Source organism: Lynx rufus, unplaced genomic scaffold (genome assembly GCF_022079265.1).
Source record: "Lynx rufus isolate CCGP_SWC_20201006 ecotype Redwood Valley unplaced genomic scaffold, mLynRuf1.p SCAF_15, whole genome shotgun sequence".
In the NCBI taxonomy this organism is placed as follows: domain Eukaryota; kingdom Metazoa; phylum Chordata; class Mammalia; order Carnivora; family Felidae; genus Lynx; species Lynx rufus.
Window position 1 is genome coordinate 30371498 of NW_025814829.1, and position 23350 is coordinate 30394847.

Sequence of the window (23350 nt, forward strand, 5' to 3'; positions counted from 1 at the left end):
AAGCATATGCCATGCTAATGCACTAGCATCTCTTGCAACTCTGCAAGATGTTCAGGTTCAGGAAATGGGGAAACTGAGGCCCGAGGAGCCTCGTGTGACTTATTTAAGGTTATATGGCCAGTAAGAAAGCAGAGCAGGGTAAGAATTCAGGCCTCTTAACTCCCAGTGTGGACACTCACCTGAGAATAATGTCTGCGTTGGGCCAGAGAGAGAGACCTTTGAATGGTCCACCCCAACCCCACCTCCCCACCCCGACTGCCACCGCGGATCTCCTCCTGGGCCACTGCCTCTCTCTGGGCTGGGGATCCTTCTTTCCCTCCCTTGTGCAGAGAAAGGCCCTGACTGCAGGGGCTCCTGTGAAGCAGGGAACCAGATAAGTCCTACACAGGACAAGACCAGTGGAGGACACAGAAGATAGAGGATCTGAAGTTACCATGAAGCCATGTGGCATGAGAAGCAAGGACCAGCCTTGGTCCCTTCAGGCCTGGCTGAGGAAAAAGTCTGGGGAGGAAGAGGGCAGGTGCAACCTAAACTCTCTCCATCCGCACAGAGCAAGGAGAGCTTACGTTGCAGGGGTGCGATTAAGGTTAAACTTAAATAATAAAGAATAGACTCTCCCTATGTCCCAGGTGAGATCATTGAGGCCCAGAGGGGCCAGCACCCCAGCCAGTCACTACAGGGGAGGAGGTGAGTTCTGGACCATACGTTGGCACTCATGGGGGTCCTGGTCATCTGCAGGTCTCCAGGGCCGATTGTTGTAGAAGGGCGCACAGCGTTCACAATTGGGGCCGGCGGTGTTGTGTTGACAGACACAGATATCGTGGACCTGGAAAAGGGGCCACCAGCCATCAGGAATAATCATCAGAGGGATATCCCAGAAATGGACCTGCCCTCTACCCACCCACCCCCCCACCACCACTCAGGGTCCAGCTCAGACCCCACCTCCTCCAGACTTCACTCGGCTCCAGTGACACTCTCAGCTGCCTGCTTGTGTGCTGGTGTGTGTGTGTGTGTGTGTGTGTGTGTGTGTGTGTGTGCGCGCACATGCTCAGATGCATGTACCTGCCCTCCTATTCTAACTAGGTATTTAAAAAGCTCATTCTTTGCCCTTGAACATCCCCGTGATGCCCAGTCCAAAGCAGCACCTGGAAGGTGCCCAGACACCCTTACTGGTAAACTATGGTTCTGGAAGCTTGTGGACCCTCTGCAGATTTATATTCCAGCAATCTTTGACTGCGGCTGATTGTCTAATGGGACTGCTATGATGAATTGTTACCAGACTTATTAAGATATAAAAATAGAATAGCTATTGTGTGCTCATTGTCTTCCAAATTAAGCCCCACACCCTCAGCCTGGCATTAAAGACTCCTACCATGTCTGCTTCATCTTTATTTCCCACTCGGAACAGCACAGCCAAGCTGAACCTCCAGCCGCGTCCTGTCCAAGCCCTGCTTTCCCCCACCTCTTAGCCTTTACTGATGTTTTTCTTCCTGCTTGGAATTCCCTTCTTTCTCTGGACACCAGTAAGATCCTGCCAGCTAGAATGGCACCTTCCTCCCCAGGCCTCCCTGGTTCCCCTAATTCCGTGGATCTCAACGCTGGGTGCAACTCCAGAATCACGTGGGAAGCTTTTTTAGAACTACCATGGCCAGGCCCAACTCGATCCAGATCTCAAGGACAAGGCCCAGGCATTGGTACTTTTTAAAGTGGTGATTCCACTGTGCAGCCAGAGTTGAGAGTCCCTGGGGCTGGTGTGCCCTATCCCGCCCCTACATCCCACAGCATATTGTATTCCTCATCTATCAGCAATCCTGTTCTGCCTGGGTTCTGCTCATTTGTCTCCAGGTCCTAATAGATGACACATTCTTGGAGCTGGTGTCCCCTCTGGCCAACTCTGCAGCCCTGGGTAGAGGCTGGCCCAGAAGTGGGAAGGATGCAGCTGGCCAGAGCTCTTTTCACCTGTATTTCCCTCTAGGCCCTTCTACGTGGTTTCCTAGTGCCCCTCCATCACTAGGGTAAATGAGCTCCCATACGTTAATAGAAGAGCTGAAGCTCCAAAGAATAGAAATGACAGCTTCTTCTGCTTCTGAGCGCAAAGTTGTCACTCTACGGATGCTTCCCGTGTGTGGTTTCACAGCAAACCCCCCAGGGTTGCTGGTGAAGTTGGAGCTTCCCTCTCCCATCCCTGATGCATCCATCTGACTCATTAGTCAGATGGTCTGGGGTACTCTTAGCATCCACGTTAGACTCTGTTCTCTCTCACCTTCCCTATATCTCGCCACTAGATGGGACTCTAGAGTCCCCAAACCAGTGGCTCTCCACCCTGGCAGTGCTGAGAATCACCTGGGAGCTTTAAAAACCGATAATAAACTTGGCGTATCTGAGGATGGAGGTCTGGGCACTTTCTTTCTTTCTTTCTTTCTTTCTTTCTTTCTTTCTTTCTTTCTTTTTTTTTTTTTTAGCTCCCCAGGAAGTTAAAACGTGTAGCCAGGATTAAGCAGCATCACCTTAAGCGCCAGGCAAGACCCACAGATTTGCTTATGTGTAACTGAAAAACAAACCATTACAAACCATAAGGCAGGCTTAAAGAAGTGCTACAAAATTCTGATCTTTGAAATAATAATTAGACTCTTTTTCAGTGTTGCTAAAAGGTTAAATACTCAAGTTTTAAATTTAGTGCCCTCCTTGTTTTATAGGCGCCCCAAGAATGTCCTCAGTCTGCTTTGGTCTTGCTCTCTCCCCTCAGCCCTTCCCACCCAGGACTGTCACCTGCACAGCGGTAGAGGGGCCGGCTCCAGGCTTAGGGGCACAGCGGTCAGCGTGGCCATGACAGAAGCAGCTCCCCTGTAGACGCAACTGGGACACTGCATAGTAGGCGCTGGGGGCGTGGTAGCCTCTCTGGGGCACAGGGGCCAGCCTGGTGAAGTTGATTCTCAAGTTTGTGATTTCCCCCAGCTCTGAGAGGGGGAAAACAACACGGAGGGAGGGGATTGGGGAAGGGAAAATGAAGAAAGGAAGTGAGAGGCAAATAGTCTCCTAGGGCAGGACAGATAAGGAAAGAAATTCTGATCTCACCATCTGGTCTTCCCTGCCTCCATAAGGTTGGTTATATGAGGGGCCATCCTCCTCAGCCCTCAACCCTCCCAAGCAGGAAAGACCCCTGCACTCCAACCCAGGCCTCCTGAGTCTACCACAGAGCCTGATGGAATAAGCAGGGTGAGTATTAAATCCAACCATATTGACAGAAATAGGAAAGACCAGGCAATTTCTATGTCCCAAGTTCCAACCAACCAACCATGGCAAGTCCCAAGTTCCAAGTTTTGTTTCCCACCCACAGTGGGGAGAAGTTACCACACTGACCTTGAATTTTTTGACTTTGAGTTGCTGGAATCCCAGATGCTAAATCCATGATGTTAAGTTGAACCTACAGAGAGACAGAAAGGGAAGGCCTGTGGCAGAGGTAAATGGGGTGCCCCCAACGCCCCTTTCCACCAATGCTCCACCCCCATCAGACTGCTCTGAGGCCCTTCTCACCTTGAACCTGAGTAGACCATCGATGTGAGGGCTGCCAGCTGCACTGAGGGAGCCAGATGGTCACTGGGCCCTAAATGTGTGTGTGTGTGTGTGTGTGTGTGTGTGTGTGTAGACAACCACACCTCTCCATTTAAAAATACAGATATCCCAAGAATTTCCTGATTTCCTTGGGTCAAAAATAATGGTGAGATATACAATGTGCACATGACGGTTTAGGGAATATTAATTTTCCAAACACCTAGGATGAATGAGAAGGTCCAGGGCCCAAGGATTCATGGATGTGGTAACCACACTCTAGACAACCCCAATTTTAACTATGCTTTTCCTCTTTAATAAAAACCATTCAGGGTCACCTGGGTTGAGCATCAGATTCGATTTCACCTCAGGTCATGATGTTGAGGTTTGTGAGATCAAGCCCTGCATTGGGCTCCACGTTGATCGTTGAGCCTTCTTAAGGTTCTCTCTCACCCTCTGCCCCTCCCCTGCTCATCCACGTGTGTGTGTGTGTGTCTAAAAAAACAAAACAAGACAAAACAAAAACAAAAAAACCAAAAAACCCCATTCATTGTATGGGAATTCATCTGCATATTCCAGAGTTTTCATATCAACCTTCCACGAATCAGGAAAAAGCCCTGTGTTTGGATCTGGAGTCTCCGGAGTGTGGTTAACAAGCAGATGGGGTCTGCTGTAACCCAGGAGGACTTGCTCCGGGGAAGGAACAAGGCACCGCCCACAGGGAGGGCAGCACTCTGAGCACTGGGTGCCCAGGAGAAGAGCTCTGAAGGCTGCTGGAGCCTGAACCAGAGAAGGAAGGACAGAGAACACAGCAGCCCTCCAGCGGCAGCTGCTAGGTGGTGAGGGGAAAGGCAGTCACGAAAGAAATGCAAGAATCTGACCCCAGGTGAGAGGAGTCGAGTTGGGGAGAAAGTTCTGAGCCGTTTCTAGAAGCAGTTTCTCCGTTCCTGCTCAGGGTTAAATTCTGGTGACACAGAGCCCCAGCTTCTACCTGAATTTCCCCAAGGGAGAGGCAGAGGGATTAAACTGAGAAAGCTCATTCTGGTGTTAAACTTTACCAAGGTGAAACCAGAGATCAAATTAAATGTGTGTACTTTGCTCACGTGAATCTAACAACCATCTCAAAGTCCTTGCACGGAAGCAGAGTCAATTTTACCCTCTCTACTGTGGGGACTGTGCCAACGAGCTGGGAGCGGTGGCTATGGAAGAGGGGATGAGGGCACGGTTGGATTATGCAGGGCCCTAGATGTGGTTTTAAAATATTCCTCCTGAGTAGCAAAGGGGACAAACAGCAGATATTCTGAAAGCGGCCAGAGAGGTCATTATTGGAGGGAGCAGGAAAAACAGCAAGGTGCACTGACGTCTTCTCCAGAGGCTGGGTGACCGTGCGAGCAAATGTGATGTCAGGGACCTCCCCTCCCCCACCAACCCGTGCCTATTTTTCCGAGTCCCCTCTACCTACCTTCCCCCCGTCCAGATGCCCGTTAGGCCTCTGGGGCAAGGACTGGCACCGAACATCCTGCCAGCTCTGAGGCTGGCCCTGACGGACCCGGGGGAAGATGGAGGCGCAGTCAGCAGCCAGGTACTGGTACACCTGCCAGGTGTTGCCGAAGTCTGCGGACCGCTCAATCAGCATCCCGGCGGGCAAGGGCCCCTGCAGAGACACGGACAGGGTGGGGGCCTGAGTGAAGAGAAGGGGCCACTGCAGAGACACAGACAGGGTGGGGGCCTGAGTGAAGAGAAGGGGCCACTGCAGAGACATCATCACCAAAAAGCCTCCTAAAGATGTACTGGTGGTCCCTGAGAATCACAGTGAGGGAAGGAGAACGGGGCGAGAGGGAGCGGGTGGGCTTCAGGGCATCCAGGTCCGACGGCAGACACCCTGGCCAACACTGGAAAGGCCCATCGGGATTTCCCCAGGGGGACCGTGGAAAGCAGGAGAACGGTGATCTACATTCCAGAAGGCATGATTATGATCCTAGTTCAGCGCACCATGCAGGTGGCCAGGCCAGAACATTCTCCCACGGTACTTCCCACAGTCAGCTGTCTGGGCCCCCCAAACCTCTCTCCCCACGTCACTGGAGAGGTCTTTCTAGATGACTACTTGACCATGTCACTCCTGCTCCAGGCCCCTCAGTGGATGTGCATTAGCTAGAGATGAAATGCAAGCCTCTCAGCATGACACGTTGTGTCCTTCCACCCTCGGTGGTTTCACCCACTTCTCGTGGCTTTCAATGCGGTCTTCGTGCTGACGGCTCCCAGCTTGGACCGTTTCCTCCAAACAGACCCACAGCAGACCCTGTTTCCTGCGGCAGCGCACAGCCCCCTGATCTCCCAAGTAGGCGCCACCTGATTTCCTTGTTCACTCTCACCTCGGTTAGGCCCTCCACCTACAGACAGAATGTCCTTTTTAAAACATAAAATGGACTGTGTCACTCCTCTGCCAAAAACCCTAGAATAGCTTCCCACTATTTTTTTCCAGCTTATTGAGATCCTATTGACCTCTAATATATTTAAGTTTAAGGTGTCCAACATGATGATTTTTGACGCATGCACAAATTGCAAAATGATTACTGCAATAATTAACACATCCAGCCCCTCACATAATTACCATCTTGTGTGTGTTGTGATAAAAGTTAAGATTTAGACTCTTAACCACTTTCAGGTATATAACAGTGTTGTTAAGTATAGTTACCAGGCTGTATATTAGATTTCCAGAATTTACTCATCTTGCAGCTGGAAGTTTGCACCCTTTGACCAATACCTCCCCATCTCCCCCACCCCCGAACCCCTGGCAACCACCATTCTACTCTGTTTGCTTGAATTCAGCTTTTTTGGATTCCACACATCAGGGAGACCACATGGTGTTTGTCTTTCTTTGTCTGACTTATTTCACTTAGCAGAATGCCCTCAAAGCCCACCTATGTTGTCACAAAAGGCAAGATTTCCTTCTTTTTTATAGCTGAATATCCCATTGTGTATAGATATATAGCTATAGATTACATTTTCTCTGTCCATTCGTCTACTGATGGACACTGGGCTTGTTTCCATGTCTCGCCTATTGTGAATAATGCTGTGGTGAACATAAGGGTGCAGATATCTCCTCGGAAGGTTGATTTCATTTCCTTCCCATATAGACCCTGGTGGAATTGCTGGATCATATGGTAGTTCTATCTGTAGTTTTTGGAGGAACCTCCATATTATTTTCATTAGTGGCTACACTAATTTACATTCCCACCAACAGTGCATAAGGGTTCCTTTCTCTCCACATCTTCGCCAACATGTGCTTCTTGTCCTTTAAGACTAGCTGTTCTAACAAGCGTGAGGTGATATATCAGTGTGGTTTTGATTTGCATTTTTCTGATGATTAATGGTGTTGAGCACCCTTTCATTTGCCTTCTGGCCATCTGTACATCTTCTTGGAAGAAATGTCTACTCAAGTCCTCTGCCTGCTACTCTTGAATAAATCCTAACCCCTCACCAAGGGTGAAGGGGTCCCGTCTCCTCACCTCATCTCATGCCCTGTGCACCTCCATCTCTTCAAGCCATGGGTCATACCAAGTTCATTCCCTCCTCAGAGACCTTTGTTCGGGTTGTTTCTTCTGCCTGGAATGTTCCTCCCCCTGGTGGGTTCCTTCTCAATTTTTGTTCTCAGCTTAAATGTCACTTCCCCACAAGATTTTTCATACCTATGCATTCTTCTGCCCACATCCTGCCCACTCTACCCCATTCCAGAATTTACTTTGTTTCCTTCATAAATATCACCACAATTTCTAATAATTTATTTGTTGGCTGCCTGCGTTTTCTTCCTCTCCGGGAGCCCAGGTTTCCCAGCCTTTACACTGTCCATATTTGGAGTTGGATAATTCCTCGTGTGGACCTTCCTGATCACCTCAGGATGGTTAGCAGCATCCCTGACCTCTACTCACTAGACACCACTAGACGTGTAATAGTCACACCCACAGTTGTGACAACCAAAAACGTCTCCAGATCTCCAAATGTCCCCGAATTGAGAACCACTACAGTAAACCATAGGCCTCCTTGTCTGTCTTGTGCACAGTTGCACCCCCAACACCTAACACACAGGAGGCACTTAGTCATCTGTTGAATGAAGAATGGATGAATCTTTAGTCTACTTCCTCCCTCCCCATTTACATCTGCAAACTTGTCTCTCAAGTTGTGGTAGCCTTCCACATCCTTACTTCTCACTACCTTATACATATTTTCCCTTCCAGACCTTGTGTGCATTCCCTTGCCCCCTCCTCAATTACATACCTTCTTGCCTCTTGCCTCCAGGCCTTTGCACTTTATGGTTTTTTTTGCCCAGAATGGACTTTGCCCTTTACCTGGTTATCAGTGGCCTGCAAAGATTCATCTTTTCCTGGGTACATGCTATGACTTACTCCCCAAAGACAGATCAAATTGGATGCCTCACTCTGTGCTCCCCAGCACCTCTTCCTAATCAGAGTACACATCATCTCACTGTTGGTCCTTTGTCTTCCTGACATACACTGAAGCAGCATGACAACCATGATTTAGCTTTATTCATCTTTTTATCCCTAACACCTGGCACCAAACCTAACATATAACCAGTGTTCAATATGTGTGTGGCAAGAATGGACAAAGGAATGAGTGAGTAACGAAAAAGCAATGTGACTAACAATATCCATCCAGATGAATGTTGCCCTTCAACGCTGTCACCTTTAGAGACTGGGCATTTATTCAGATGATGCTGCCATTTCTCAAAATACTTTTGACCTTTTCTTGAGGAGAGGATCTCAAAGTTAACTTTCTGAGTCAAGTAAGAAATTAGATCCTATTGCATCTTATTCACGGTTCATTCTAACTTCTGAAAATGATTTCACCCTTCCTGATCTAATCTTATTGACCAAGCTTGATCTTTAAGTATTTGACTATTTCTGTAGAAAGAATAAAATCAAATCTTCTCTGAAAAAAAAAAATGACTCGTGACAAATGAACAAAAATGTTCCCTCCAAAAGGAGTATCTCAGGATGCTAGTATATAAGCAGAATCCAAAAGTATTCTGGGAAGTAATAGCAGTGAGTGAGTAGATTGTCCACCAAGAGGGCTGTTCCAAGAGCACATCTTTCATGGATATGGGCCACTTATTGGCCATTTATTAAACTCAATCTCATCTGCAAAATTATTAAACACATCAAGAATATACACCTGTATAATAATTGACTGGGCCAAGCGGAATTGGTACTTGGCAGAGCTGAATTAATTAGATGGGTCGAGGATGGGGGATGCAGAGAGAAAGTGGATATATATCCACTGCAAGGCCAGGACAGGGAGCCTGGAGGTGCCACTGTGCTCCCAGGAGTGGGCCTCTGTTGTCACCATGATAGAGATTCAGGGTAAGTGTCACCTCAGCCTAGGGAAGTGGCACCTACCTACCATATGATGCCATCACCCTAAGCCTAGGGAGACAAGGACGCTGTGCTTCCTATAAGCCCAAGCCCAAATGGCCCAGGGTCCCCCTCTCCCATCCACTGCCATCCTTAGGAAGCACACCTTAAAATCCATCATGATGTCTTGAAGCTGGAACCTCCCGTCCAGGTCCAACTGCAGAGAGACAGGATTCACATCTAGAAGGACAAAAAGTAGAAACTTTAGACCAGGAAATTCTACCTTCCCAGCCCTGAAGAAGGCTCTGGACTCCACTAGCTCTCAGAAGTCAGAAACCTCGATCCTCCAATTCTCCTCTTGGAGAGGAATGGTACCAGCATGCTTTTACTTATATTTCCTACTCAAGATCCTATCTGTCCTTGGCCAAGTTTCCTTCCCATCATCTCTTGATGACCCTAACACACTAAGAGATTTCAACTTGTCTGTTCTACAAGCCCCATTCCTTCAACGAGCTCATTGTAACTAATGGGGTGAAATAAAGGCATTTCTCTCTTGCTCCTTTTACCCATTCCTTGACTTCCAGTAAATTCTTCTAGCTACAGCATTCAAAAGTTCTCAAATACAGAGGCGGTAGGTACTGCCTGTTAACCACACATGTCCCACCTCCATAAGAAATGCCTAGAACACCCCAAGGGTTCCCAGGAAACTTCCAGCCACCCCCACGCTGTGGGAGCCTCCACCAGTTTATGCCCTTACAGGCGGCTGGCGCTTACCATTCTGGGACTGCCACCAGCGCATGGGGCCTGAGGATGAAACCACATTCTCCACTCGGTGGCCGTTGTAATTATGAGGCAACCTGGAGTCACACTTGCAACATTTCATCCGCCACTGAGGGACAGGGAGACAAGAGAGCCTTGTGAGTGGGGTCCAGGGAAGACTCTCCCTTACGTCCTGAGAGCCTAGAACATTCCTTCTGTGAAACCCTACCCCCAGGGATCCACTGATTTCATTAATACCCTTGGAAGGATTAGCCTCTGAAAACAAGGCTATTGTCATCTTTGACTTTAATTCTTTTGTCTCCCTCCTAACACATAGCAAAGTGAATAGCAAATAGGTGTTACTGCTAGGAAAGAGATGTGAGGTAGCAGCAAACTCTGGTACAGAACATTGCCTCAAAGAAAAACTTGGAAAGAGTACCAAGAGCAAAACGAAGAAAAGATGAGGGATTTGCATGAATGTAGCATCTTCTGTGTGCTAGGTACAGGCTGGAGAGTTTTAGATCTCATCTGACCTAATCCTGGAGGCCTGGAGAAAACTGGGTTTCTGAGCATGAGGGAGAGGGGACACAGCAAAAAAAGGACAAGGGAATTTGGAGTTCCATTCCTAGCTCTGTTACCCCATCTTCTAGGCTCAGTTTTCTCCTGTGCAGGTAGAGTGGAGGTTAGAATACAGTCATTCAATCATTCAGCAAATATTTACTGAGTGTGTACTATGTGCTAGACCCCGCTCTGGGCCCTGGAGTTATACTAGTGAACAAAATGAAGACCCTGCCCTCAGAGAGCCAACATTCTAGTAACATTTCAATGATCTCAAAGGCCTTCCAGCACTGACATCTGAGACTTGAGGACCCTTCTCAGGTTTGGCATTCCCTACCCACAGGAGAGAATCTAAGGGTCCCCCACCAAGTGGAGCTTTGTAGGTAGGTGGTCCCAAGGCCAGGAATGTTGCAGCCTTGGGGCTCAGGGCAAGAGTTCTCACATGAAGATTGAGGCAGCCAAAAAAGAAACAGCCTCACTGGGGAGCTCCCCCACCAAATCACACCTTCCTTGGCCTGCCCAAGCCCTGGGGTGACACAAGTGACACAAGAACTGAACCCCATGGACTCCACAGCAGGTGGATACCAGCAAGCAAAAGAATAGGGCCATAGAACATGACCCTTGTTCTTTAAGTTTATGTGTGTGTGCGTATGTATGCATGTGTGCATGCACACGTACCCCCCCACAGAGACAGCACAACCTTGTCCCAGCTCCCCCATGCAACACAAATAAACTCTGTTTTCTCTGAGTAACCAAGGCACCAAACCTTGTGCCCAGAGTAGAGAACACTATTCGGAGGGCTCCATATTCATCCACAAGTAGAAGCAAGGCTTGGACAAGAATCTCCTTCTGGGTTGGGACAACCGTATCTCCAAACACCCATGCTTCTGCTTTCCCCTAAGGCCTCTACTCACCAGAACCAGGGGAAAGCTCTGGTTTGTCCAAGACCTTTCTGCTCCTGAACCTCTAGCCTGACCAGGGAAGGTGATAAGCCAATAAGGCTGATGTGATGTCTTAGAACGGGTAGTGTCCCCTGCACTAATTAACGTGACAGGTCAGTCCCAAAGGGATTGAGTTAATATGCTGAGCCTGTGCCTGGGGTTATGGGAACTCCTTGCCCAACACCCATCCTCCCTCCCCACGGCTGACAAAGCTTGGGACAGGGCAGAAGGCGAAGAAGAGCCAGGAGTCCTGGTTCCTGGAAACTCTACTTCCCACCCCGCTTTCCAGTTCTCACCTGCATATGAGAGAATTGTCACCCATCCTGCTGCTCAGAGGTTTCTTCATCACGACCAAACGTGTTTTATTAAACAATAATTTTTTGGTATTTAATGTTCAGATAATGGCTGGCATGCATGCTCTGTATGGAGCACTCAATGCCCTGTCCTTTCCTTGCCCAGCTACATTTTCCTTCAGGGTTCAGATCTCCACTTGAAATGTTGGGCATTTATTGTCTATTTATTTGCTTATATTGTTTGTTTACCCTCTGCCTCCTTCTGCTGAACATATATACTCCACGAGGGCTTCCTCTCCTGTATTCCCAGTGCTTAAAAAAGTGCCCAGCACATAGTAGGGCCTTAATACTTAATGAATAGCAAATACTCAATGACTGCTAACATTGTTATTATTACTAAACATTCCCTTACTGCAGTCATGAAGTTTAAACCAAGGGGTGGGGAAGAGAGGAGGTAATAGAACATCAACATTATGTGACAGAGAGCTTACCGTGGGCTAGGTACTGTACCCAGGTAATAAGGAGTATTTTTCCTACTTTACATTTGTGAAAGATGAGGCTCAAAAGGCTAGTGAGTTTTCTGCTGATAGCCAATGTTGGCACCAACACAACACCAGAGAGGGTCCCCTACAAACCCCCCCTCCTCTCCCTCTTTCCCTCTCCCTTCCTCCATCAGTGTTGCCCTCTCACTTCTGCTAGGAAGCCAGGTGGGTCCACAGACATCACGGAAGCACAGTAAAGGGTGACAATCTCTGTCTCACTCAAAGGGCTTGGCCTCACCGTGTAGCTGACCATGGGGGAATGTAAGGTGGAGAAAGCACTTTGGGAAGAAAGCGGGTTTCTCAGGCTGACCCAGCTCAGTTAACACAGAAACTGTAGATGTGTCAGTGGCTGAAATAAATACCTGAGCACTTAAAATAATCCTTTCTGGGCAAGAGAAGTCTCTTGCTGGAATCTGACTCTCCTCCAGAATCCTATTTTGGTCCCTGGCAGTGAGCATGCCCTTCTCCCCACTCTGCGCAGCCTCTCAGGGGCAAACTTTTCCACTCCCCATCCTCCGTCTACACTCAGCACATGTCCTGCAGAGAGACAAGGGCCAGCTGTCTTCCGGCCGCCTGTCACCAGAGCTCTCTCCTCAGCTCTGCTGGGACCCGATCCCAGCCTGTTCCCCGGCCAAGCGAGCACCAGAAACAAGGCTCTTTCTTTCCTCGGGCCTGGGGCACAGGGGCTAGAACAACTCAACCTGGAACTGAAAAATGACCTTCATGGTCCCAAAAGATGAAATATTATGTAACTATTAAAAAGATTGGTCACAGGAAGTTTTCAATGACATGGGGAAAATGCTTACCATATTTTGTTTTATGAAGAAAAACAGTTGGGAATAAATGTATATAGGTCATGATCATATATATATACACATATATATATGATGTATACATATATCATATATATATATCATATATATGTTTAAAGGAATATAATATAAATATAAATAAATATAATATAAAAGGAATATATATATATATATATATATATATATATTTTAAAGGAATAGAAAGTGTTTGGAAGGACATATACCAACAGATTAGGTTGAACAGATGAAATTACTTCAGCCAATCTGACCTACAAAAATGGCAATGGCATGCAATTTAACCTAATATATCTGGGTAATAGGATAATAAGGAACTCTTTTCCTTATATGTTGTTCTTTAATAATTTTAAACTTTAGTACCTTGGAGATACACACACACACACACACACACACACACACACACACACACACCTTTATGCCCGGGAAAGTAGACATTATAAAACTAAACAAACTAAAAATCTCCAGGGTGTTCAGTATGGGCTTTTTATCCTGCCTCCTGGCCCAGTCTTCAGAGTCAGCTGGGGGTACCCGGTGCCTGCTGCACTTCCCTTCCACGTGTGCAGACACTGATGGAAGATCAGATACCCTCGTGGGCTTAAAACCTACGTGCTGCTTATCCTAGTAACATAGCTAAAGGAGGGATTTATTACAATCCTTAGAGACAGGCTAAGCCAACAGGCTTGGGCCAGGTATTTTAAGTAGCTCTGCTCGTCAACTAGCTAGCTGGCTGGAGACCTGAAATAGAGCAGCTTATGGCAGAAGCCCACGTGAAGACAAGCTGCTAACTTTCTCTTTTCCTCTGTATCTCAGTTTCCCTTTCTATCTATTCTTGCATGCTTATATGAGTACGTGTATAAACGTGTGTGTGTGATTATCAATGCGAGGTTCTTCCCCTCATGTGTGTCAGGCGCTTCCATCTCTCCCAGAGGTGGAAGGTCTCAGCTGCAGCAGCCTCCCTCTGGGGTCAACTAGTGAGCGTTCTCCCGGCTGCACGACCTCAGAGACGCGGCAGTATTATCAGTTCAGCCTGTCAGGCCTCCAGCCAGTTTGGCTCCTACTTAACTCTCCATCTGGAAAGGTTGGGCCTCTTCCCTCATCCTAGAGCTTTCTAGAAGCTCAGCAGTCTGGGGGGAAGAGAAACCCTCCCAGAGAGCTAGGGGGAGAGCAAAGGAGAGAGCAAGAGCCAGCAGGAGCCTGAATCACAGTGGAAATGGGTGGGAAAAGGAAGGTAAACGCAAATCAAAGCTCTGTGCCTTTGTAGAACACAGAGCTAACTCCAGGGGGAAATAGGAAAACAGCCTCTGGTTTTCATGGCCCAGTTCCCTGCCATGAGCAAGCCAGTGGCTGCCTGTGTCTATCTAAGGAGATATCATCAGGGTCATGGCTGCCAGCCAGGGCCAAAAGAAAGGAAGCCGAGACCAAAAAAAAAAAAAAAAAAAAGAAAAGAAAAAAAAATCCAGCTGCCTGCAAGAAAAGACATTCTCTCCACTTCAGCTTCCTCATTGGTAATATGCAGGGGTGGAATGAGATAATGAAGTTCCCTCTTGCTCTAACATGCTATTAGAATTCTTCCCTACTCCAGCTTATCTGCTCAGAAGTTTAAAAACACTCCAAACAAGAATGCAAAGGAAGGAAGAAAAAAAAAAAAAAAGACACTGACCAGATGCTGTACTAGAGCAATACTCTTCTCAGCTAAGTGGGCAGAAGAAGGAGCCCTTAAGGTCATTGGTCAGCAAGGCCTCCATTAAACCCCACTGGGATCCAGAAGCCTCAGCCTTTCTACATTCGTGGATATTGCCAGTAAAGGTCAAAAGTTGGGTTCCACTATGGTGCTGAGTGGGAGGAAAGCCCCAGTTCTATAAGGCACTTTCAACTTCATCTTCTCTCATCATGAAATAACATCTTCACCAAAGCCTTAAGCACTGCCCTTATCACCATCCAAAGTAAGTTCAGTAGGCTGACTTTCTGAAGCTGATTAAAGATGATGTGCACCACACACCCAGAAATTACACTGCACCAGGCTCTCTCCTGAGCACTGTGCATACATTATCTCCTTCCATCCTTCCAAAATCTCTGAGGTAGGTATTTTACATTAAATGATGGGTATACTCATTTGACAGATAAGAAAGCAAGTCTTAGAGAGTTAAGAAATGTGTCCAAGTTCATAAAGCTAGGAGGAGATGAAGCAGGTATTTCTGTCCCAAAGTATCTGCCTTTAAATTTTCTATTCCTGTTCTGATCCAAGGGACACAGTGGTGACTTGGCAGCCACTGGCAGGGACCAGAGTTGGTTGTCAGGATGCTCCCTCCCTTCTTCCCTGGAAAGGACAGCCTCAGCCCCAGCCTGGACCTTTACAGAAACAGAGATATTTCCCTAAACCTGAGTGCAGGGAATCCTTTGCCTGTCTGGACCTCTGTAGGCTCTGCCAGTAACAATGGTTCCTATAGCCTCCAAAGACAAAGAAGTAAAGTAGGTCTGCAAAATGTTGCCTAGAGACTTCTAGAGACCTGAACCCCAAAAGCAATTGAGTGAGAGACCAGGCCAGCAAAGTTTGAGGCCACCTGGTTGGTCCAGGCCTTCCCATCACATCTTTCCCTCCTCTTCTGTACTTTTAGCCTACAAGCTGTGCTTCCCAGCCCATAACAACCAGGCACCCAGAATCTCACATTCCACCAACCCGGGTTTTTCTTCCTTCTGTTAGCAACATTATCCCCCAGTGTCCCTATCCATTTCCTTCTAGCCCTCAAAACTTACCCATCCTGGGTTTCACTTTCTTGGAACCCTTTTCAAAAGCCACAGCTCACTTTCTGACAAGCAAACCCTTGTTGAAATATAAATGGTTGATGATATGCTGCCTTTCCCAAGAGCGTTTGTATTTTAAACAAGGAATTCAACAATGCTTCATCCAAAAGAGTGAATCCCCAATGGCAGGAGCTTTGGAAGTTTCAGAATGTCTGAGAGCTTCTGGGAAACGGGAGGGCAGCCATTTTGGTTAGAGACAGTCTCAAAGTCTTCTGTGGGCACAGGATAAGGATCTCAGGATATAAATGAACATATCCTCTGTCTACACATTAGCCATGCCAAAGGTTAAGAAAACAGACAATTGTCAAAGAAAGTCAGTGTTTGTTGGGGTTTGTGCATGTGGGTGTGGGTGCACTTACATGCATGTGTGCAAGTGTGTGCCTGTATGTGTGTGTGTGTGTTGGGGAAGAGGGGATGTGAACTGGCTACTGCTCTTCAGCTTGTTTCCAAGAGATCAAAATGACAGCTATTTCGTTTACACAGCTAATTAACCTGAGGTATGCATTATGTAAAACTGTTATTAAGGCAGCTGAGTAATTAAGTTTTCCCCAGAAAGGGAGGGAGTGGGAGATAAATAAGCATTTAGGGGAGCAGACACAACATTGGAGGAGACATTGTCAGAAGCAGAAATCAGGGCTGGGAAGCTTCCAGGCAAAACCCACTGGTTTCTGGGGAGCCTGCACCAGCCCAGAGATGATCACATGGCATGGCTCAGCCCCTGCCAGTACTTGCCTGAGAGAGACCATGAGGAACCTAAAGGGTCACACACAGCCCAGCCATCTCTGAGAAGCAGGCAGAGATGCTAAAGCTAAGCAAACATGAAGGCCAACTAACCCAACTCCTTTATCTCGCAAATGGAGAAGTGGTGGTCTAGAGGGAACCCATGGGCTAGTAAGGTTCCATCCCTAATCTAAGTGTCACAGCCAAGATCAGAACCAGAGAGTCCTCACTACCGGTCAGGGTGACTTCATTGACCATAATTGTCTCCAGAGTCTCCAACAGTCCACTGCAAATCAGATTGGGAGCAGCCACTTGGAAGCAGAGTGGGCTGGCCCAAGGATGGGTTGATTTCCATAAGTATGTGAGTGTGTGTCCTAATCAGGGAAGAAATGCTCAGGACAGATGAGGCAGCCTTTGCACGCAGACACAGGTGCCAGTAGGCAGGTGTGTAAGGGAAGAGGGGATGGAACATTTAGCATCTTGCAGACACTAGCCATGGTCACTTTGCTCATTCCTTTGTACAGTCCTCACAACAACTCATTGCAGTGGGTGCTGTCATTACTCTCATTTTTCCAATGAGGAACTGACGCTCAGGGAGAGCACAGAAGCAAACAAGGATAAGGGGGCAACACAGATGTTCTTGGAGCTTTAGGGAACAGTGAGTTTATCCAGAGGTTAGCTAGGAGCTAGAGGAAGGAGAGCGAGGAAACAGGGCCATCCTGGTAAAGAACAGCCTGGGCCCAAGCTTAGATAGTTAAAGGTCAGGACCAGAGGGGCAAAGTTGGGGGTGGGGTGCCATAAGGCCAAGCTGACCAAGTCCTATGTCCATTGCAAGGGATGCAATATGGACCCCAAAATCTCAGAAGCAAGCTCTTGAGGCTGATGGGGTTTAGCTACTGAGACCAAATCAGGGAGAGGAGGTAGAATCCCAACAGGCAAAGACTGGCACACAAAAAAGGAGCTACACTCTGAGACCAGGAGCTGGGAGAGACAATTTTGGAACTGGAAGGAGTCCCCACTGCTCCTGCAATTCCCATTCCACTGAGTCCCTCTGGGGTGGACAGCAGGGGAATGAGCAGTGCAGAATGTCCAAGAGTCATAAATCTCCAATGAGAGCTTGCATTCGTGCCACATCAGTGGGCAGGCAGCAGGTGCTGGGTAAGGCTGTAATTGGCTCAGGGCTCGCCATGTCACAGAAATAGAACAGAGGCACTAACCAGAAGCTTCGACTTAAGGCAGGTGTGTATATCAGGGCAGGAGCTGGTAGAATGGGGTGAGGGGGAGAAGGGGGAGGGGAGGGCACTAGCAGTGAGGTTCTGCATCATGTCTCATCTCCAGCCAGGGCTGGCCAGGACACCCCCCATCTCTAAGTACTCAGAAAACTCGACACCTGTGTGTTTCCATCAGAAATTTGGGGTCCCAGCACACACCCAGACCCTCCCAATAGCTCACAGAGATAACAAGTGTCACCACATGAAGTATCATGAAAATAGATTGAGATAGTTTATATAAACCTCTTACTATGATGTCTGGGACACATAATATGTGCCTAATAAATTATAGCTGCTATACATACCATTTGATAATAGAATAAATTAAACTTAAAAACTGGAATTGGAACTCAGCAGAGTTAAAACACTGATTCCTAATTGTTATCACACAGCCACCACAGCACCCAGTGTGTGTCTTTAGTGTATGTCTTCATGGCTGCCACCCAACAGCCTCTAGGAGGTGAGACAGGTAAGAGAGAGGATGAGAAATGAAATAAGGGAGGAGTGGAAGGTAGGGGGAGAGAAGCTGGTTTTCAACAGTCAGCTCATTTCCAGAGAAAGTTGGGGCCAGGAGCAAACCTGCAGACACTTTCATCTAATACTCACTCATGGAAGAGGAAGGAAGTCTTGGAGAGGGATAATATCTTGCCACAAGTTAGTGGCAGACCTGGGACTACACATTGCATTCAAGATGCCCTATCCTCTACTCTTGAAAAGAGGTTGCATGGCTTTATTCCCCCTTATAGAAAAGGAGAAAAAAAAGCCAATCCTTCTCAACTTTCACAGCGGCAAAATAGCTGATATTTATCCATCCCCAGGGTTGCAAAAGTCTAGACTTCTCTTTTGCAAGCACCACTTTGCTCTCAGGGGGCTATTTAAGAGCAGGGAAGGGAGTTGGCACCCTGGGCATCTGAGAGAGGCAGAGGGCAGGCCAAGGTGAAGCCAAAAGCCCAAGGCTTTGGGGACAGAGGCTGTCCAGACAGGGCTGGGGTTGAGGGGACATGCCAGGACAGGGGCTCTGACTTCTCCTTGCTTCTCCTTCCAGAAGGCAGGCCATCCTGAGGAAGGAGGTCAGCAGAAGTCTCCCTGAAATTTTTAGACATACCCTAGTAGCATGAGATTTTGAGGGTGTGTAGGAAGGGGGTGGCTAAAACCATTCTGTTGTCTAGAAAGCTCAATATTTCCAGGTCCCCTGATGCGTATGGAGTAATCTGGGCCCACAGGGAGTACTTGTCTTATGCTGGCCATCTTACCCAACACTGTCAAACAGGGTTTCCTATATCCAACTGGGTGAGCAGCAGAAACCACAGCCATCTCTGTTCAGTGCCTCCAAAGCCACTACCCAGTACCATCTGTCATTAAAAGTAGCCAAGAGAACACTGGTGACAAGAAGGCCAGGGAGGCCCAGAGGCGGTATCAGATGCCACCTCCATCATCCCAAGGACAAGGACAGTCTGGAAAGAGGACACCACAGGCTCTCTGTGAACCCAAGTCTCTTTCATGGCAATCAATCTCTCTTACTCCCCTTCTGTCTGTTTCTCTCTTTCTCTCTTTTTCTGAAAAGACTAGAGATTCGAGGAAAACCACTTCCTCACCCACTCCTTTGTCCAAATCTTTGTCTTTGGGGCAGAAAGATGGCCAAATGAGACTTGCAGCTGGGAAACAAGAAAATGCTAAATGATTTCAACATTGGTAAACATAAGGCACCAAGAATGATCCCCACCTTATTAAAGAGAAAAGAAAAGACGAGCGCCTGGGTGGCTCAGTCGGTTTAGCGTCCAACTTCGGCTCGGGTCATGATCTCACGGTTCGTGGGTTCGAGCCCTGCGTCAGGCTCTGTGCTGACAGCTCAGAGCCTAGAGCCTGCTTCAGATTTGGTGTCTCCCTCTCTGTCTGCCCCTCCCCTACTCGCATTCTGTCTCTGTCTCAAAAAATAAATAAACATTAAAAAAAAGGTTTAAAAAAGAAAAGAAAGCCAAAGTTCCTACAACAAAGATCCACAGGCATGTAGAAGAAAAAAAAAACACAAAAGCTCTTTAAAAAACTCAGTTCCCTAATCAGGCAATGTCAATTGACAGGTCCTAGCGTTTGAGTTTCTGGATTTGTTCAGCTTGTGTTCTGACTTAACAGCTGAGCTGCCAAACCTCCTTTCTGGCCTCATCACTTCTTGGTCTATCCTGCTGATTTATGTTCTCCAACAGCAGTTGGGATGTTTCCCACTTTGCCTGAGTGGACCAACGAGGCTGAGAGGTAAGCTGGCTCTTCATACATGATAGTTGCAAAACACAGAAGGTAAACTCCAGCTTATAATCATGTACTGTCCCGCTAGCTCTGTCCACTCATATCCCAACACTGGCCAAAGAGATGGTGGCAAACGAGTAACCATGGCACAACTTAGCTCATCCCACAGCAAGAACACAACCCAGTGCACACATCCCCCCACCTATGCTCCATCAGCCTTGATTTCATCCACCACAGACATGTTAAACTCTACATACTAAAGGATCAATACTCATCCCATTGTCTGTTCTCAAGACTTGAAAACCTGTCCTGCCCATGCCCAAGGACTGGGGAGAGATTTCAGTTTTATAAGCAGAAGAAGAAAAGAGCCATCCTGCTAATTCTGAGTACATTTTCTCTTGCCCAATGGAGGAGAAAATTCTGTCAAGGCAGTGATCTGGCCTTATATGTTTCTTGCATTCTCCACAGTGCATGAAGCTGGGGCTATACCAAGTACATTCCAGGCATTCTGTGAACAAATGGCAGACTCACACACAGCCCAATCTTGCCTTTTCCAGCCCTGAAGGCCATGGTGTTAGGGCCTACCTCGCCATACTGGGTGCAGTAGGTCTCAGGCTTGGTCAGTCCACAGGTGGATGAAGCATGGAGAAACCGGGTCCTCCCAATGAGCAGGTCCCCAACGGGTGGATAGCAGGCCCCACGGGAGCAGGCTTGCTGGGCACACAGGAAACTGGGCAAGACTGAAGTCACAAGGGTGCTAAGATACAGCCTAGAGAGAGGAGGGTCCACCAGGCCACCCAGTATCCCCCAGGGAAGCATAAATCAGCTAGACTAGCACGCTCCCACTTGGTGGTGGTGGTGAGGATTGCAATCCTGATGCTGCTAGGTAAACAAAACAAAACAAAACAAAACAAAACCCTGATTTCATGTTCCATAACCCATAACTTAAAAAGGAAAGGAGGGGAAACACTGGCAACCAAAAACCCTGGATGATCCTGAAATGTGGCATCCATATGTGGCTGTTAGAGTCAAGTTGCAGGCACATGCTCAGCCACCAGGACATACTCCTCAATCTCTTCACTTGCAGCCTGGCCTCTGTCAGCATCCAGAGCAGGGCTGGCTGCTGGCCATTTGTGCAACACCAGGAGATGCCTGCATTCTTTCTACTCCTTTATCTGCAAAGTTGACCCAGCCATACTTAGTGAGTGCCCAGTTACAGACCACTGTAAAATCAAGCCATGATGGCTCTGGAACCAGCCAGAGTGAAAGGCTAGGAAATTAGCTGTGCAGGGCACTTGGGAAACCATGGGCCACCCTCAGGTAGAAATAAGAAGACACTTAGGAACCTCTCATCTTCTCTAAAGGCCCAAATGAGCAGGGAAACCTCATGGGTGCCCCAGTAGACAAGTGCTCCAAGCTCAAGGACTACAGGGTGACAGATGATGTTCGTACTTTGGTAAGCTATCCTCTTACCCATGGTGTCCCCTCCCTGCTATATAACAGGGCTTAGAAAGACGGGAATGGATACTTACCAAAACCCAGGAGTAGGAGTGGCCTCATTTTCAGCCAATAGGGGAATCCCCACAGAGGCCCTCACCTGGGACAGAACAAAGCAGCTTGGATTAAAAAAATCCATAAAACCTCTGGGGCATACTAGCCCCCTTTACCTAGGGTCTTGACCTAGGATACTTCCGAGCAGCAGGTACATTTGTAGCCAAAAGCTTGGAAAATGTCAGAGCCCTGAACCCATGTCTGAGCTGGCGTGTGTCTCACAGCATAACCTGGGAAAATGCCATCACCTTACAGACTTTGTCTTCCCCCCTGAGATGGAAGGGAAAGAGGCTTGGCCCTACCCTGCCCACACAATCGTGGGGAGCAGAAAAGGGCTGGGCCCTTTGCAGAAGAGGAGCTATAGAGGCCTTGTTACTACTCCAAGAAACAGAGTTGGCCTTTCTCAGGGCTTGGCCCAACATCCAGGCCCAAAGGTGAGTGGGTCAAAGTGACTGAGGGCCTGGACGCGAGCTCTCTCTGCCACTGCCATGGTCTCCAGTACCACCCAGGCCACCCTAAGGGTGAGACTGTGGTGGCCACAATTCTGGGCTAAGCAGGTAGCTGGGATGTGATGGGAAGAAAGGGGAGTCTGGCAGAATTTAAAAAGTGAATGACGATTTCATGTGAACTGAAAGCAACTCAAAATGTCTCCCATTTTGGCCCGGGCTTTGCAGGAGGAAGTCCCCAGAATGGGGATTCTGGAGGCTGAGGCTGGATACTCAAAGGGTCCCTCCGGGGCACAGGCAGGCCTACCGTGCTGAGGCAAGCCCCACCCCAGCTCAGGCAGTGCCCAACTCTGTCTTCGTTTGGATGTGTGCCCTGCTCCAGTGACAGCCACAAACTCCCTTGGCTGGGGTGGAAGAATGAGGCGGGGGGGTGGGGGTGCGTGCAGGACAAGGCATGGCCACAGAGGAACTGGGGACGCTCCTGGAATCTTTAAATTATACATCCCAATTCATCAAAATTGTTTTCCAATCCCTCCCAGAAGATTCAGGGGCCCCAGGAGGAGATGGGTGGCCTGATGTTGCGCAGCTAATCATGGCCTAAGAGGAGACCCGTTTTTTGGTTTTTCATCCAGTGCTATCTCTGTGCTTCCACTCCCGGGCTAGAATCTTCCACGACTAGGCATCTGAGTGGCCCTTGGAAGAGCTCTAGCTGGGCCAGCCCACACTTTCTACTACTCTTTGTGCTCAGCCCCGATCTTGTCACTGAGACTCTTATCAGATGTGAAAAAGCAGCCCAAACAATGGCAGACATTTAACCTAGCCTTTGGAGGTGAGCTTGCTTGCTTGGGTGAGCTCCCAGGAAGGACTGAATCAGGCCCTGTAGCCAGGCACCAGACACCCAGAGATACAGACAGCCCTTCCCCCCTGCGTCTGGCCCTCACCGGGCAGGTGAAGGCAGGTGAAGACAGGTAACATACCTTGCTCCGTGCTGCTTGCTCTTCTTTCTCCAGATGGCCTCTGAGAGCACCCCTTGAATGTGGGGGCTCCTCTCCTGGCTCCCAGTTTTTAAAGAACGGCCTCACCTCTGGAGACTCCCTGGCTGGGCGTAGCCCACTGCAGGGCGGGCCTCAGGAATCTGGCGGCTGGCACGCCCATCTGCCGTCACAGCACCCCCACCCCCCCAGGACAGGACTGGGCAAGTGGGTCGGTCTCAGAGGCCTCACAGCGAGCTCATCAGTCCCTGGCTGCCCATGGGTGTCCTGGGTGGGGGTGGTTGAAGGGAGCCACTGCAAACAGAAAGCACCAGGCAAATGTCAGTGACTCCAGGGGGGCAGGGAACGGCACTCACATTGTGATAGACACCACACTTGGCACTTTCCCAAGGCCTATAGGGGTCAGCTTCCTCTTGTGTCCTGGACCACCCTGGACAGAAGACCCAGCAGAGGACACAAAGGTCAGGGCTGTTATACAGGGTATTA

General features: G+C 48.4%; 1 protein-coding gene across 4 annotated transcripts in view; it reads right to left on the reverse strand.

The window, feature by feature from the left end:
- The window catches only part of LAMB3 (laminin subunit beta 3), a 62518-nt gene that overhangs the window by 14806 nt on the left and 24362 nt on the right, over positions 1-23350 (reverse strand). For 3 of the 4 annotated variants that reach the window (XM_047076780.1, XM_047076782.1, XM_047076781.1), the window contains 9 exons: positions 22850-23158; positions 21408-21472; positions 20461-20615; positions 9693-9807; positions 9085-9158; positions 5012-5203; positions 3361-3424; positions 2770-2957; positions 706-826 (listed from right to left, as the gene is read on the reverse strand). In XM_047076780.1, the coding sequence (XP_046932736.1) occupies positions 706-826; positions 2770-2957; positions 3361-3424; positions 5012-5203; positions 9085-9158; positions 9693-9807; positions 20461-20615; positions 21408-21435 (937 nt within the window). In that variant the 5' untranslated portion in view covers positions 21436-21472; positions 22850-23158. Of the gene's footprint in view, positions 1-705; positions 827-2769; positions 2958-3360; positions 3425-3534; positions 3997-5011; positions 5204-9084; positions 9159-9692; positions 9808-20460; positions 20616-21407; positions 21473-22849; positions 23159-23350 lie in introns of those variants that run through there. The other variant, XM_047076783.1, reaches the window with a different exon arrangement.